General features: G+C 33.6%; 1 protein-coding gene across 1 annotated transcript; it reads left to right on the top strand.

Annotated features, from left to right (window-relative positions):
• The first annotated feature begins 2,575 nt into the window (after positions 1–2,575).
• LOC103493810 (ubiquitin carboxyl-terminal hydrolase 23) lies at positions 2,576–10,829 on the top strand. Its single transcript, XM_008454736.3, has 11 exons — positions 2,576–3,129; positions 3,960–4,074; positions 5,168–5,278; positions 5,594–5,766; positions 5,875–6,204; positions 6,991–7,116; positions 7,238–7,849; positions 7,954–8,052; positions 8,146–8,833; positions 9,483–9,573; positions 10,360–10,829. The coding sequence occupies exons 1-11, from the start codon at positions 2,833–2,835 to the stop codon at positions 10,517–10,519; spliced, it is 2,802 nt and encodes a 933-aa protein (XP_008452958.3). The 5' UTR covers positions 2,576–2,832; the 3' UTR covers positions 10,520–10,829.
• The last annotated feature ends 2,394 nt before the right edge of the window (positions 10,830–13,223 follow it).

Here is a 13,223-nt window from a genome sequence, read left to right as displayed (position 1 = left end):
TAAAAATTAGTTATATTTTTGTTTTATATAATTATAATTCTTAATTATGTGTTTAAGAAAAATGTTCAATTTTAAAACAAAAATTCCAACGGATTAAAAGAACACATGTGATAAGATCCTTATTTAAAAGTATTTGAAAAGAAAATAACTACAATTATATCATATTTATTGAAAAAAATGTATGATAGTATCTTTATTATTTAAAAAAAAAAACCATTTTACAAAATTTAAAACTAAGAATATAGGTGTTTCTTAAAAAATATAAAAAAATAAGATTAATTTTCGTAAATATAATAAATAGGTAAAATATTTACTCGGGTAACAAAATCAAATAGCGCAAGAAGTAGGCAATATTTTTAAATATCATCGGTTTTTTCTTTTCATCTTCGCCATTTTTTTTCAATTGTTTTTCTTCTTTTCTTTTGCTATTTATTTCTTTTTCTTTTGAAATAATATATTTTTTTTCCAAAACGGCTGAAGAATAAAATCAGTTAGATTTAAATGAAATAAGATCGTGTATCAAATATATTATGCATGCGCGTGTCCATTTAATTTAGTATTGATTGAACATTTTTTTTTTATATTTTTCATTGTGAGTTTATTTGCTTTTTTCGTTTTTTAAATTATTAAATATTTTACCGCTTCGTTATATTTTTGAAAAAAAAAAACTATTCAACAAAAGAGTCATCGATTTTACCGCGGGAGATAAATACTTTATCTATTTTTACTAATTTTCACAATTCTCCAAAAAAGAAAATTACTATTTCAATAAGTTTTGGTTTGTATACAAAAACAAAATAGTTGTATTTTTTTTTTTAATTAAGCCCATATACACTCTTTTATTTCCAACTTTCTTTCTTTATTTATGAAAACATACAATTCAACCAGCTTAACTTTTAAAAACAATCTATGACTGTATATGTATGAATGTCTTTTTTTTTTTCTTCTAAAAAAGTTAAAGTTTTGCATAATTTAAAACAAAGAATAAAAAAAGTGAAATAAAGAAGTAACATCTTCACATTAAATTATTATCCTAATTTGAAACTATATATATATATATATATATATATATATATATATATATCTATATCCACAATAGTCGTAAAATTCTAAACTTGGAATTCTAAAACTACATGAGTCGAGAAATTAAGGGTCAAACTAATTTTAAAAAAATGTTTTAGAAAAACTTATTTTTATTTAACTCTTTCAATATAAAAAATATTTAAAATACACTCTAAAAATCTTGTCTAAATTTTTGTTTCAAAATGACTTATTTTTTAAAATAAATATTTAAGACAAATAAATAAAGGGAATGCTGTTGTCTTCTTTTCGTTTTTCTTCTTCTTCTTTTTTTTTAATAAAAAACAGAAAGACTATAATGTTTTTGCCTTGATTAATTCATTTAATTAGTTAAAATGCAAAATATTTTATAATATAAATAAATTTTATAATATTTTATTTGTTATTATTATGAGTAATTTATATAACAGAATTCAAAATATTCATATAATCAAATAAATAAAGTTCATGACGTGTTAAAATTCTATATATAGTCTTGTAATTTATATATTCTTTACGATTTATTAATTTTGGGCATCTCCATGCAATTAAGGTTCGACATCAAATAATTAAAGTTAGAAGTCTTTCATCATTAGGTAATGTATATATGAGATAGAATAAAATAAAGGTATAATTTTTTCATTTTGGACCATTTTGGTGCCACTAAAGCCCGAGATCCAATAACTAAAGGAATACTAATTCTTTCATCCTGAGGTATCTCGAGGCATTGTATACCTGAGGGCTGAGATTGAATGAATTAAATACATAATTCTTTTATCCCAGTGCATCTTAATGCAACCAAGGCCCGAGATCATGTATCATGATCTACATAATCAATTTAATTTGAAAGTCATCATTTAAAATGAAGTACAGGATCGTGTAGATCTACACTTATGTCTTTCATCTTGGGATATTGTATGCTCGACGTCAAATGTATTAAAGGCAAAATTCTTTCTCCTGGGGCATCTCGGACATGGTATGCTCGAGATTGTGTATCGTGGACGTGTGGTTGATTATCGCATATTTACATTGTAGGCATGTGATTTTTTTTTATCTTTTTTTTCGTTTTCAAAATTGTTGTATAAAGTATAAATATTTTATCGTTTTGTTATATTTTTTAAAACTTCTATTATTATATTAAAATTTTGTAAATATTAAAATATAAAAATTTATTTTAAATAATAAAGTTTTTAAAAATTATTTACTGAATATAGATAAATATTTTGTATATGTGATAGATTACACAGTGATAGTCTATATTGATTATCGTGATGAATTTATATAAACTAAAAAAATGAACCTTTTAATTTGATAGGTACGAAACGACTTTTATTTTAACACGTGTCATATTTTGATTTGTTGTTATAGATTCCAATGCAAGGGGTGGTAAACACGGTGAAAATACTGTTTACTCATCAAAATCAATACGTGGCACGCATCGATTGGTCAAACCCATCATGAATTATCCGACAGGACGGAGCAATCATCCTGTGTGTCGCGTCCACCGTTATCTCAGGTACATCCAGAAAAAAAAAAAAAAAAAGAAAAGAAAAGCTGAAAAAGACTTCTGTAGGGTTTAATACTTACTCCTTCGCCTCACTCTCTCTTTCTCTTTCGCAGAAGCCGTGCTAACGCGCCAAGGCTCTGCAAAATCAATCTCCTTTCATCCCAATCCTTCCTTCATTCACCCTCTCTCGACCAATTTTCCACTAATTATTCTTTCAGAGGATTGTTTCGATCTCTTTGGAATCGTGTTTTTTTGGAGGTTTCCGAATGGCTGACGGGGTTGATCATAATCGGTCGGATTGTCCGGAGACATCGACTGATTTAGTGTTTTCTCTGTTTCAGAAGAGGGTGGAATATGTTCCAGCTAGAAGGACTTTCAAGGGGTTTGATAACGGCGGCGGTGATTTTGAGCTCACGACGCTAAACCCCAGTAGCTCGTTTGGTCAGAAATCTGGTTCTAATGTGGATCATCCAGCACAGAAGGGGAATAAATTAGATGGGTCTGAGCTTTTGGAGAATGGGTTGGACCCTGAACTCAGTTTCGAGATCACCTTTCGCCGAATTGTAAGTGGCTGTGGCTTAATGACTTGTTTTGAGGTTGCGTCATTATGTGTTGGTTTTATCTCTTTTAGTAAATCGTTTGATTGATTGACAGCTACCCATTTATTTTAATTTTATCAATTTTTGGATTGGAGCCTGATTTGATGCGGGCTGAACATTCTCTCGTCTTTTCGTTATACTCTTTTCAGTGGCTTCATGCTCTGTCTATTTGTAGTTTAGAGTATATTTTTAGAGTTCTTGAGAACTGATGGTTTGAATCTCCTTCTCATTTTAACGCTAATTTGGGACAAATTGGGTTTGTTGCTGCCTCGCTTTTCTAGCTCCTAATCTTGCTGATTACTCTGTAATCTGTTCCTTTTGCAGTTTTTATTATCTGTACCTTTTACCAGAATTATATTGCATCTCCTTTTATCAGAAGAAAACGTACATGTTGTTTTCTAGTTTACGTTGTATACTTTTTTCTACGTAGTTGAGGAAGTCGTGGTCTTTCTGGATGTTCTACTCCTGTCTTATCTTTAACTATCAATTTTTGTTGCCATATTTATACTTTCTTTTTGTGTTTATGTTTGTTGTTTGTAGCCAAGAAAAATCAATATTTCATTTCCATATTGCTTCTTTTCTAAATACATTTTTGAATGTTACGTTTCTTAAAGTTTCTAACTGCTTATCTCTTGTCTTGTATTTCATGCCAAATAAGGGTATTTTTTTTTAACTTCAGTTAATTTAGGTGGCTCGTGATTCTTTATTGGGCTTGGCATGTTATTTTCTCGAAGTCTGAATATCAAATTTTCTCCAAAAACCAAACTTAAAGACTATGGGGTTACCTATCGCAGGGTGCTGGCTTGCAAAATCTTGGGAACACCTGTTTTCTCAACTCAGTGTTGCAGTGTTTGACATATACAGAGCCTCTGGCTGCATATCTTCAAAGCGGGAAGCATCAAAATTCTTGTAAGTTAGGACATAATGAATTTTCATCTGATATAAATTTAATCAAACTTCGCCTTGTCATTGTATTTTACAGCAATCCCTTGTGAAATAGTTTTAGCTTTCCTCCAAAATTTATAGATTTTATAGAATTTTGAACAGGGACTACAGCCATTCGTGCTCATTTACTAATGGTTTGTGAGTTCTATTATATGCATAGTTCTACACTACTTTGAAAATCATAGGCAGCATATAATTCTATCTTGTTTGGAAGTTATTTTTGATTTATTTCTAACACATGTTTGATTATATATATTTTTAGTTGAATTCCCATTTTTATTAGAATTTTATTTTACCCCTTTAAAAATATCAGTACAACAAATGTTATGTGGGGTAGGTATTTGAACTCTTAAGTACAAGGAAAAGACTGATGCCTTAACCACTCTAAGAAGCACGGATACTTCAGTTTGGATAGCATGTCCGTGTCCAACAAGTGTCAGACACTTGAACACTCTGACACTTGGTGGACACCTATTGGATGCTAGCTAGTATAACAAATGTATTAGACATGCATAGAACACTCATTGAGTAGACTAAAAAGACACATATATGACAATAATAATAACTTTTAAGCATGGAATACATCAAATTAAGTCTTTTAAGCATATAAATGCAACAATTCATTGATTATGAATTTTCTTTTACTATAAAAATGATATATATATTTTAAAAATGAGTACTTTAATAAATGTGTCCTAGATTTTTAAAATATGGTGTGTTGCCGTGTCCGTGTTGTATCGTATTCGTGTCTGTGCTTCTTAGGTTATGTTCATGTTGACAATCATGCTTTAAATTTATGCTTAGGTTGTATTCCCTATTCAATTTAGATTAAAAGGACGAATCCAGTTCCCAATTTTCTTGAGCTGGTATGATGTATTCTGTGTATGCTAGTGTCTAAAAGCTACGAGTAGAAATACCAATAACTCGATCTGTCGTTCTATGCAAAATTTGGATACATACACATGGTAGGAAATGGGAATAGGATAGCATGCAGATATGCTTTTTTTTTTTTTCTCTTAATGTCTGCATTAATATTTCTATGCTTGGTCTTGTGAAGGTCATGTAGCTGGCTTCTGTGCTCTATGTGCCATCCAGAAGCATGTCAGCCGAGCTTTGCAGTCAAGTGGGAGAATATTAGCACCAAAGGATCTTGTTTCTAATTTGCGGTGTATCCTTATAATTCACTATAGTATAGTAATTGCACTTCTTTACTGATTTCTAGATCCTTTAACTGTTATGCAGTATAACAGTGAGAGACAAGTTCAAGAGGAACTTTTGTTATGTTTATTGCACATTGGAGGACAAATTTATCGGAAGATTGAAATCTTGAGGGTTTTTTCATAACGAAAACCTCATGAACACACCATATGTTAAGTTGATATATGTGACATTGTTCTAATTAATAACCATTTTTATCTGGATTTCAACTGTCTTTTATCTTTCCGTGTTGCTGGATTTGTTTATTTCTTAACCATGCTCTTAGGTATATCTCGAAACTTCAGAAATGCTAGACAAGAAGATGCTCATGAGTACATGGTAAACTTGCTGGAATCAATGCATAAGTGTTGCTTGCCTTTAGGCCTGCCAAGTGAATCTCCTAGTGCCTATGAGAAGAGCTTGGTACACAAGATTTTTGGTGGTCGCCTCCGAAGTCAGGTAACCTATTATGTACAATCAGTCAATGACTTGAGATGGTGGAACAAGGAATGGTGTCTTAAGGTGGCATCTTCTTCTGTGACGTGTGATTGTTGTACTTCATTTCAGGTCAAATGCATGCAATGTTCTTTTTGCTCCAACAAATTTGATCCATTTTTAGATCTAAGTCTGGACATAGTGAAGGCTGATTCTATTTATAAAGCGTTTAAAAACTTCACCACTCCTGAGCTATTGGATGGGGGGGAAAGGCAGTATCAATGTCAGCAATGCAAGCAAAAAGTTAAGGCTCTTAAGCAGTTCACAGTTCACAAGGCACCTTATGTCTTAACTATTCATCTCAAACGATTTCAGTCATACAATCTTGAAGAAAAGATCCACAAAAAGATTCATTTTGGCCCTACGTTAGATCTGGCACCGTTTGTCAGTGGTTCTTATGCTGTAAGCTTCTCATACATACACATTTTATTTCATTTGACTGTTACTGGCATGGTAGCTGTTTGTGATGTGCATCAGCTTACTAATAGTGTGCTGTTGCAAGCTTAATTATTCAATTCCTCAATAGAAAACTCAATCATTCAATTATGTACATGATCTTTGTATTATTTTTCTAACTAAATTCAATCTTACATAATGTTCTCTGACACAGTCTTCAGCAATTTGTGCACGTTTTATGGAAATTTAAAATTGTTCTAGGGTTCTAGTTTTAGCCTATTGCTGGATTGTTGATAAGATATAATACATCTATAGCTAGCTTACACATGAAGAGGCAGATAATAGTTGATGTGAAACTTCTTGGGATAAAGCAAATAAACGATAAGTGTGTCAGAAACTGGATTTTGGAGCACATTGCCTCTTCTATTTGCTCTCTTTCATTATGAGAGTGATACTCTTCAATAACAATTTGTTCCATGCTTGTTAAACATACCTTTCCTATGATGTCTCGGTAGGTATTTTACTTTCTGAGCTTGTTTGTAGTGTATTATGGTGTTTTGTTGATGATTAAATATTTATGTGGCTATATTGTTAATTGTGAAAAGTAACACCTGTTTGTTGCTTTCATGGTAGAATGACTCCAATAAGTTACCAATGTTTTTGTTTCCTCCAATTTGGGATGTTCTAAAATGTGAAATAGCCCTTTTAGGTGCTGTATGTTTTGATTTTCTTTATCTGTAGCTTTTTGTGCTATGCATTCTTATGATTTTACTGAGCTTCTTGCATTGCCAGGATGGAGACTTGAAGTACACTCTTTATGGGGTTTTGGTCCATCATGGTGGTAGCACCCGTAGCGGTCACTATTATTGTTATGTTCGAACATCCAGTGCAATGTGGTATGCCCTTGATGACAATCGGGTATGTGATATAGGGTTAATGCTTCTACTACCCAAGTGAACAGTGCTGTTTTCTTTTTATGAAATGTGAGTAATTATAGAGACTGAATTTCTTTCTCAACGAATTCATTTTCATGTTACAGGTTTCACATGTTGGTGACAGGACAGTTTTCGAGCAGCAGGCGTACATGTTATTTTATGTACGGGACCGAAGAAAAGTTGTTCCAAAGAAACCTGTTGATGTTGTTTCAAAAGAGAATATGAAAACATCTACCAATTTAAACAGAACCGATTCCATTGTCAACCGAGGTTTGAAGGTCAATCATGTACAAAATTGTAAAATTGAAAAAAAATTAAATGGCCCTTCCAATGATGAATTGATAAAAGAGTCAAAAGACTCATCAAACGTTGGTCCATCAAAAACAATTCCAAATGAACCATCTGCTCAGATAGATACTAAACTGGCAAGTAAAGAATGCTTGGTACCTGAGACAGTATCCATGCCGATATCTTCTTCAAAGGAAGTCTCGCCACAGAAAACATTTAACAAGAATATTATTCCAAAGTCAAGTCCAGCAGTAAATTTACCTACATTACCCAGACGTATGAACGGTAACTTACATGTTACTGGTTCTGAAAGCTCTTTGGCCAATGCAGATCATACAGATATCAACCCTGTTGACAGAGGCTTGGTTGTCTCAGTTTCTACTTCTCCCAATCTAATTGATGCAAACACATCTGCAATCCCACAGGCAGTAAGTTGATGACTTGTTTGCATTTCTTGCAGGTTGGAGTATTTGTTGCCAATTTGATTTGCAAAAAAACGATTTTGTTAAGAAGCTTTTGGTTTCACGTGCAGAATGGTAATGCTGCTTCAACCCAAGAGCCTGGCTGTAAAACATTAGAAATATCGGATTCTCAAACATTACCAAATCAACCAATGCTGGAAAGTAGCAAGGTGCATTTTTATATTCCATTGAAATACCTCATCCCTCTACACCATGTTAGTTTCCTTGTTAAATGAACTTATTCTCGTTTATCTTTTTCCCAGGTTCCTGTTTCAAGTCAAATTTCTGTTGACAACTTGACTTCTGGGGATGATTCTAATTGTAAAAGGATGACGCCCGATGAGTCAAATAAAATATCAAGTTCAACTGCGGTAGAGGGACCTTTACTCTCAAAAACTCTTGATTCCAAGCATGGCAGGAGATTCAAAAGAAAACATTTGAAGTACCATTTGGGCAGCTTGCATCTCAGCTCAAACATTCTTTTCAAGGTATCTTTAAGCCTGTGTAAGAAGAAGAAACATAGAAGGAAAATGCGCCAATCTGCCGTCTCCAGATGTCCCACTGGGGAAAGTTTGTTCAGTAGAGATGATATGTCATCTGATTTTGGCCCATCTACATCTGAGAAATCCAAGTCTGTTTACTTAGTTTCAACTTGTAAGTCCAGAAAGAAGGCTAAGCATGGTTCTAGAGACAGTAAGGATAATTCTGCGAGGAAAGAAGATCTTAAAGTGGAGTCACTAACTGAGATAGTTGATAAAGAAAGTGATAAGAGAAGTACAGAGCCAAGTTCTGCGCTTACAAGAATAAATCAAATGAATAATGGCACTAACTCTATCATAGTGGCTAATAACAATGACTCTATTGAGGCAATTTGTCCAAAAGATAGAAAAATAAGTGCTAATCAAGATGGCTTGCATCGTGTTCATTCCAACGGTTTTCACAATACAGTTGGTAAGCAATTTCTGCTGTGTAGCATTTTTTTTTGTTATGCTCCCGTTCTGGACTCTGGAAATATTTTTCTTTGACACTTGTAATGAACCAGTTTTAGTTGCACGACCTTCCTACTACATTATATGTAAATTCTACTGCAGTTGCACTTGAGAAATTCCAACTTTGCTGTGGTAATATTTTTTATATTTCAAAACATTATAGACATATCCGAAATGATGCCGTTTAGACTGGGTCTTATGATATCCGTCATTAACCTTGACCTCTGGAAAGGGGTTTTTTTTAACCATATTCACATTTATATTGTTATACATTATACATAAGCGATCTCATTTTAATATAAGTTTATTCACTTGAACGCTCTCAGGTTTTTGATCATTTCCCTTTTGTACCTATCCTTTGTTATGATTGATTGGCCGTCCTTGATTAGATTTAGGACTTAATCCAAATATTGTATATATCATCTTCATAAAGGGCATATTTTGCAGTGATTAAAGGGGATTTTATAAATTATTGCTCTTATAGTTCTGATGGGAAGATCACGTGTTGTGCTTTTATAATACTGATGGTTATTTTTTTTCCATGAACAATACCAATACTATTGATCGCAGATGCTGAAACTTTTTACATCTTATTTATCTTTCTATTGCAGTTGAGAAGTGGGATGGGATAAAAATGCCTTCTTCCGAGAATGGGTTCACTGGTTTGGAGAATATTAGCATCGGCTATGTTGCAGATGAATGGTGAGTTAAAATTTTCGCATTGACCTTTTTCTTATTTACTAATGGCTTGTCAATTTGTAATCGTCTGCTCAAGCGGAAGAAAGTTGAAGTTGCAAGCTATAGTGACTTTTATTTCAATTTTTATCTTGAATCATATGCAAATTCTTAAAGGGATATCTTTTTTAAGATAAGAATCATTTCATTAATAGAACTTAAAGGGATATCTTTAGGCTGTTTTTATCTGACAGATGGTCTATTACCATTTCAATGTGATCTATATGTACTTTTGAACTGCTTTTCAATGCTCATAACTAGATTTACTACTGTTTCGAAACAGCCAAAAGTGGTTAAATTATAATCATCCCTCATGCCAGAAAGTTTGTGGCAAGTGAGAGTGTGCTATTTTATTGAGGTTTTGAGAAGAAAAGAATAATAGGATCTTTATAGGGTGGGAGATCTCTAGATGTTTGGTCTCTTTCTCGATTCTATGTTTCTTCATAGGCATCGATTACGGATCTCTTTTGTAATTAGTTGGTAGGTCTTATTTGAAGGCCATATTTTTCAGCTGCCCCTGTCTTTTGTGATATTTTTATCTTGTTGTAATTCTTTCATTTTTTTCTCAATTGAAGTTTAGTTCTCGCTAAAAAAAATTAATGCATGCACACGTATAAAAGATAGTATATATTGATGAAGGGATAGCAAAGGGAAGTTAAATTCTTAACTTTTAGCTATAGTGCTTTCGTAAGTAGAAAATTGCTCAGAAATGTAAGATATTTTGACGAGTTTTCTGAATTCCAAACTTTACAGGGATGAAGAATATGATCTAGGAAAGAGGAAGAAGATCCGACAATTTAAACACTCTTTTGGTGGACCGAATCCTTTCCAAGAGATTGCTACCAAGAAATCACAGTCAAAGAAGCTAAAGCTGGAAAGATCTGGATCTGCAATTGAACCATTTAGGATATAAAGAAATGAGGACGTGCCCACAAGCTGTAAGTTCTTTACTTGACCGACTACTTGAGGGTACTTCTACCAATTTTGATGTAGCATTCTTCTTGGGATCAAATTGTCCATTGATTAAGTGTTGTTATTTCTCCCCAAGGAAAAGAGGGTAGAATTTAGATATTTTATATGAATTTAACTCCCTGTTCTGGAGTACTACATGAGAATCAGATGGATAATTGTATAACTTGGAGACTATTCTATCAAGAATCAGTATGAGTTTCCCGTTTGATTATTTTCCAAAATGAACTCTGAAAGTTTTAGATTTTGAGGTAGATTCGAGTTGGTTCTATTTTCAATTCACAACTGTAAATGTTTTTCTGACCTTTTTTTTTCTAAATAGTGGAACATTAGGAGTTGGGTGCCACAATCATATTTGAAGGTACTAGATTCTGACCCCACTAGTGCAGTATGATCGTGTTGATCGAAATTCAGACTAGTGCTATGTGGGCAAGTGACTCCTTGCTAAGTCTATGTGTAAGTGTGGCAAGGAGGAAAAATGTTCAGAATGTAGTATGAAGGGAGAGGTATGGTGTCAGGGCTCTAGACCCCTCTGGGCATCGTGGCCTAAATGAGCTACCCATGCATCATGGCGTGGGTGGTTGTAAGGCAAGTGTCTTAATGACGAGAATGTATATCATAGACAATGTCGAACCCCGTGGATATGAGGCATTGTGCCCCTTCCTATGGGCCAGAGGTTTTCGGAATAGCTATGAGCTAGCCCTCGATATATAATTTTGACTCGTGATGGACTCGGGAGGGCTCATGCCTCAATATGTCCGGATGGATGGATGTCTGGAAAGCCCCGAGTTGAAAAGTTGCCCATGGGTTGGTTAACGGTGGTTCTCGATAAGTGTGCCCAAGTTGGTCAGGGAAAGGTGATGACATCTTGAAAGATAGAAAATTTCGAGGTCGTTTTTTTTCCACGAAGTTAATTTTTCTTGTATAAAATGGTGATTCTATTTTGTGAGCAAAGCTTTGTTATGCAATTTAATGTCCCACAATGCCAAGCCCCCCTTCATCAATTAATAAATTTAGCCTTTCCTAACGAAGGAGATTAGTGGTGCTTCTCCTATAAGAAAGATGGACCCTTTTCGTAAATATTTTGTCGGAAGGTAGAGAAAAAATTGGATCACCTTTTTTGGGAATTTTAGTTTGCAAGTTCTATATTGAAAGATCTCTTTTAGAAGTTTGATGTCACTAGCTCGACAAAGAGATGTTTGGTTAATGATCAGAGAGTTTCTTCTCCATCCACCCGTCCAAAGACAAAGGTTGTTTTCTCTTGTTAGCAGGGTTGTGTGTGTTCTCGTGGGATCCATAGAGGGAAAGGAACAATAGAATATTCCAAGATGCGGAGGGGATTCTAATAGTTTTATGCTTCTCTTTGGACTTTGGTTTTGAAGCTTTCTTATAATTATGCTCTAGGCAATATCTTAGTTAAGCAAACCTTTCTTTTGATGGGTTTTCTTTTTACGTCTTTATATTCTTTTATTTTTCTCAATGAAAGTAGTTATTTCATAAAAAAGAAAGTAGTCCTTGGCCTTTTTTCGGATCATAGGAAATTCCTAATGCATTTTTCAATGAGCTTAGCCACAATAGCTGGAATTTGAAAGAGTGAGAGATAGTAGATTGGTAAATTGGACAACGTAGCGTTTAGTAATGTTAATCTTCCAATCAGCTTCTAAAAAACTCATATTTCTTTCTATTCAGATTTAAACCAGAAGCATCTTCAAAGTAATCAATTGAGAAAAGAAATTGTCAATAGCCTCACTGCTGAGAAAAAAAGGATGATATTATCTGCAAATAAGATAAGATTAATTTGCATGGAGATCGTGACTCCATGTCGATAGAAAAGCCTTCGATAGTGCCAATGTCGAAAGAAAAGGCATCGTATGATTAAATTTATGAATATATTATACACAAAATAGAAGGTTAAGGACTTGTTAACCACAAACATGAATGGTAAGGTGGATAGCAGGACCTTCGATAGTTTTGTAACTGTTAGAATTGAAGACTTCAAAGTGCTCCTCTTAGTCTGCATCATCAATTATAGAAGACTATTAGATCTTCAAGTCACTAATGAAAGTTTAACTAAGAGACAGTGTAAGGGAGATGTTCTTATCTATGACAAACTGTCTATCTTCTATAAGATTATATATAAAGTTGTGTCCTCTTAGCGCTTGGACGTAGTCCTATTAGCTGAAACACTATGATTTTGTGTGTAATTCTTTCTCTTCGTCACTTCAACTTTTTGGTTTCTAGAATTCCTTCTTCAACTTTAGTTTTTCGTTGTGTTTGATTTTTTTTCGCTCCTTCCTTTACATGCAATTAACAACCTTTCTCTTTTAATCAGTCTCTATCCTTTCCTCGAGATCAAAGCAATCTAAGGTTGTGTTGTGTACTCGTAAGCTTTTGTGAAAAAAATACTCATCTTCATCTCTTTGATACGGTTTAGCTCTCAAGCTCAGTTGGTACTTTAGGGGTATATTTTGGATCTCGATGAGGATCAACTTCAATGGGATCACTATGGAAGTGTAATGCTCACACTTGCTCGGAAGCAATCCTTTGGGGGTTGATCAATCCTTTGAAGATCTCCAACTTCTCTATTTTTAGCTTCAAGTCGATCATCCTCTCAACCTTGGTCTTATTGAGACAATTAAGGTGCTTCT

Source organism: Cucumis melo, chromosome 5 (assembly GCF_025177605.1).
Source record: "Cucumis melo cultivar AY chromosome 5, USDA_Cmelo_AY_1.0, whole genome shotgun sequence".
Classification (NCBI taxonomy): Eukaryota; Viridiplantae; Streptophyta; class Magnoliopsida; order Cucurbitales; family Cucurbitaceae; genus Cucumis; species Cucumis melo.
Note: the sequence above shows the minus strand (reverse complement) of the source record. Positions and strands in the feature narration are given on the sequence as shown.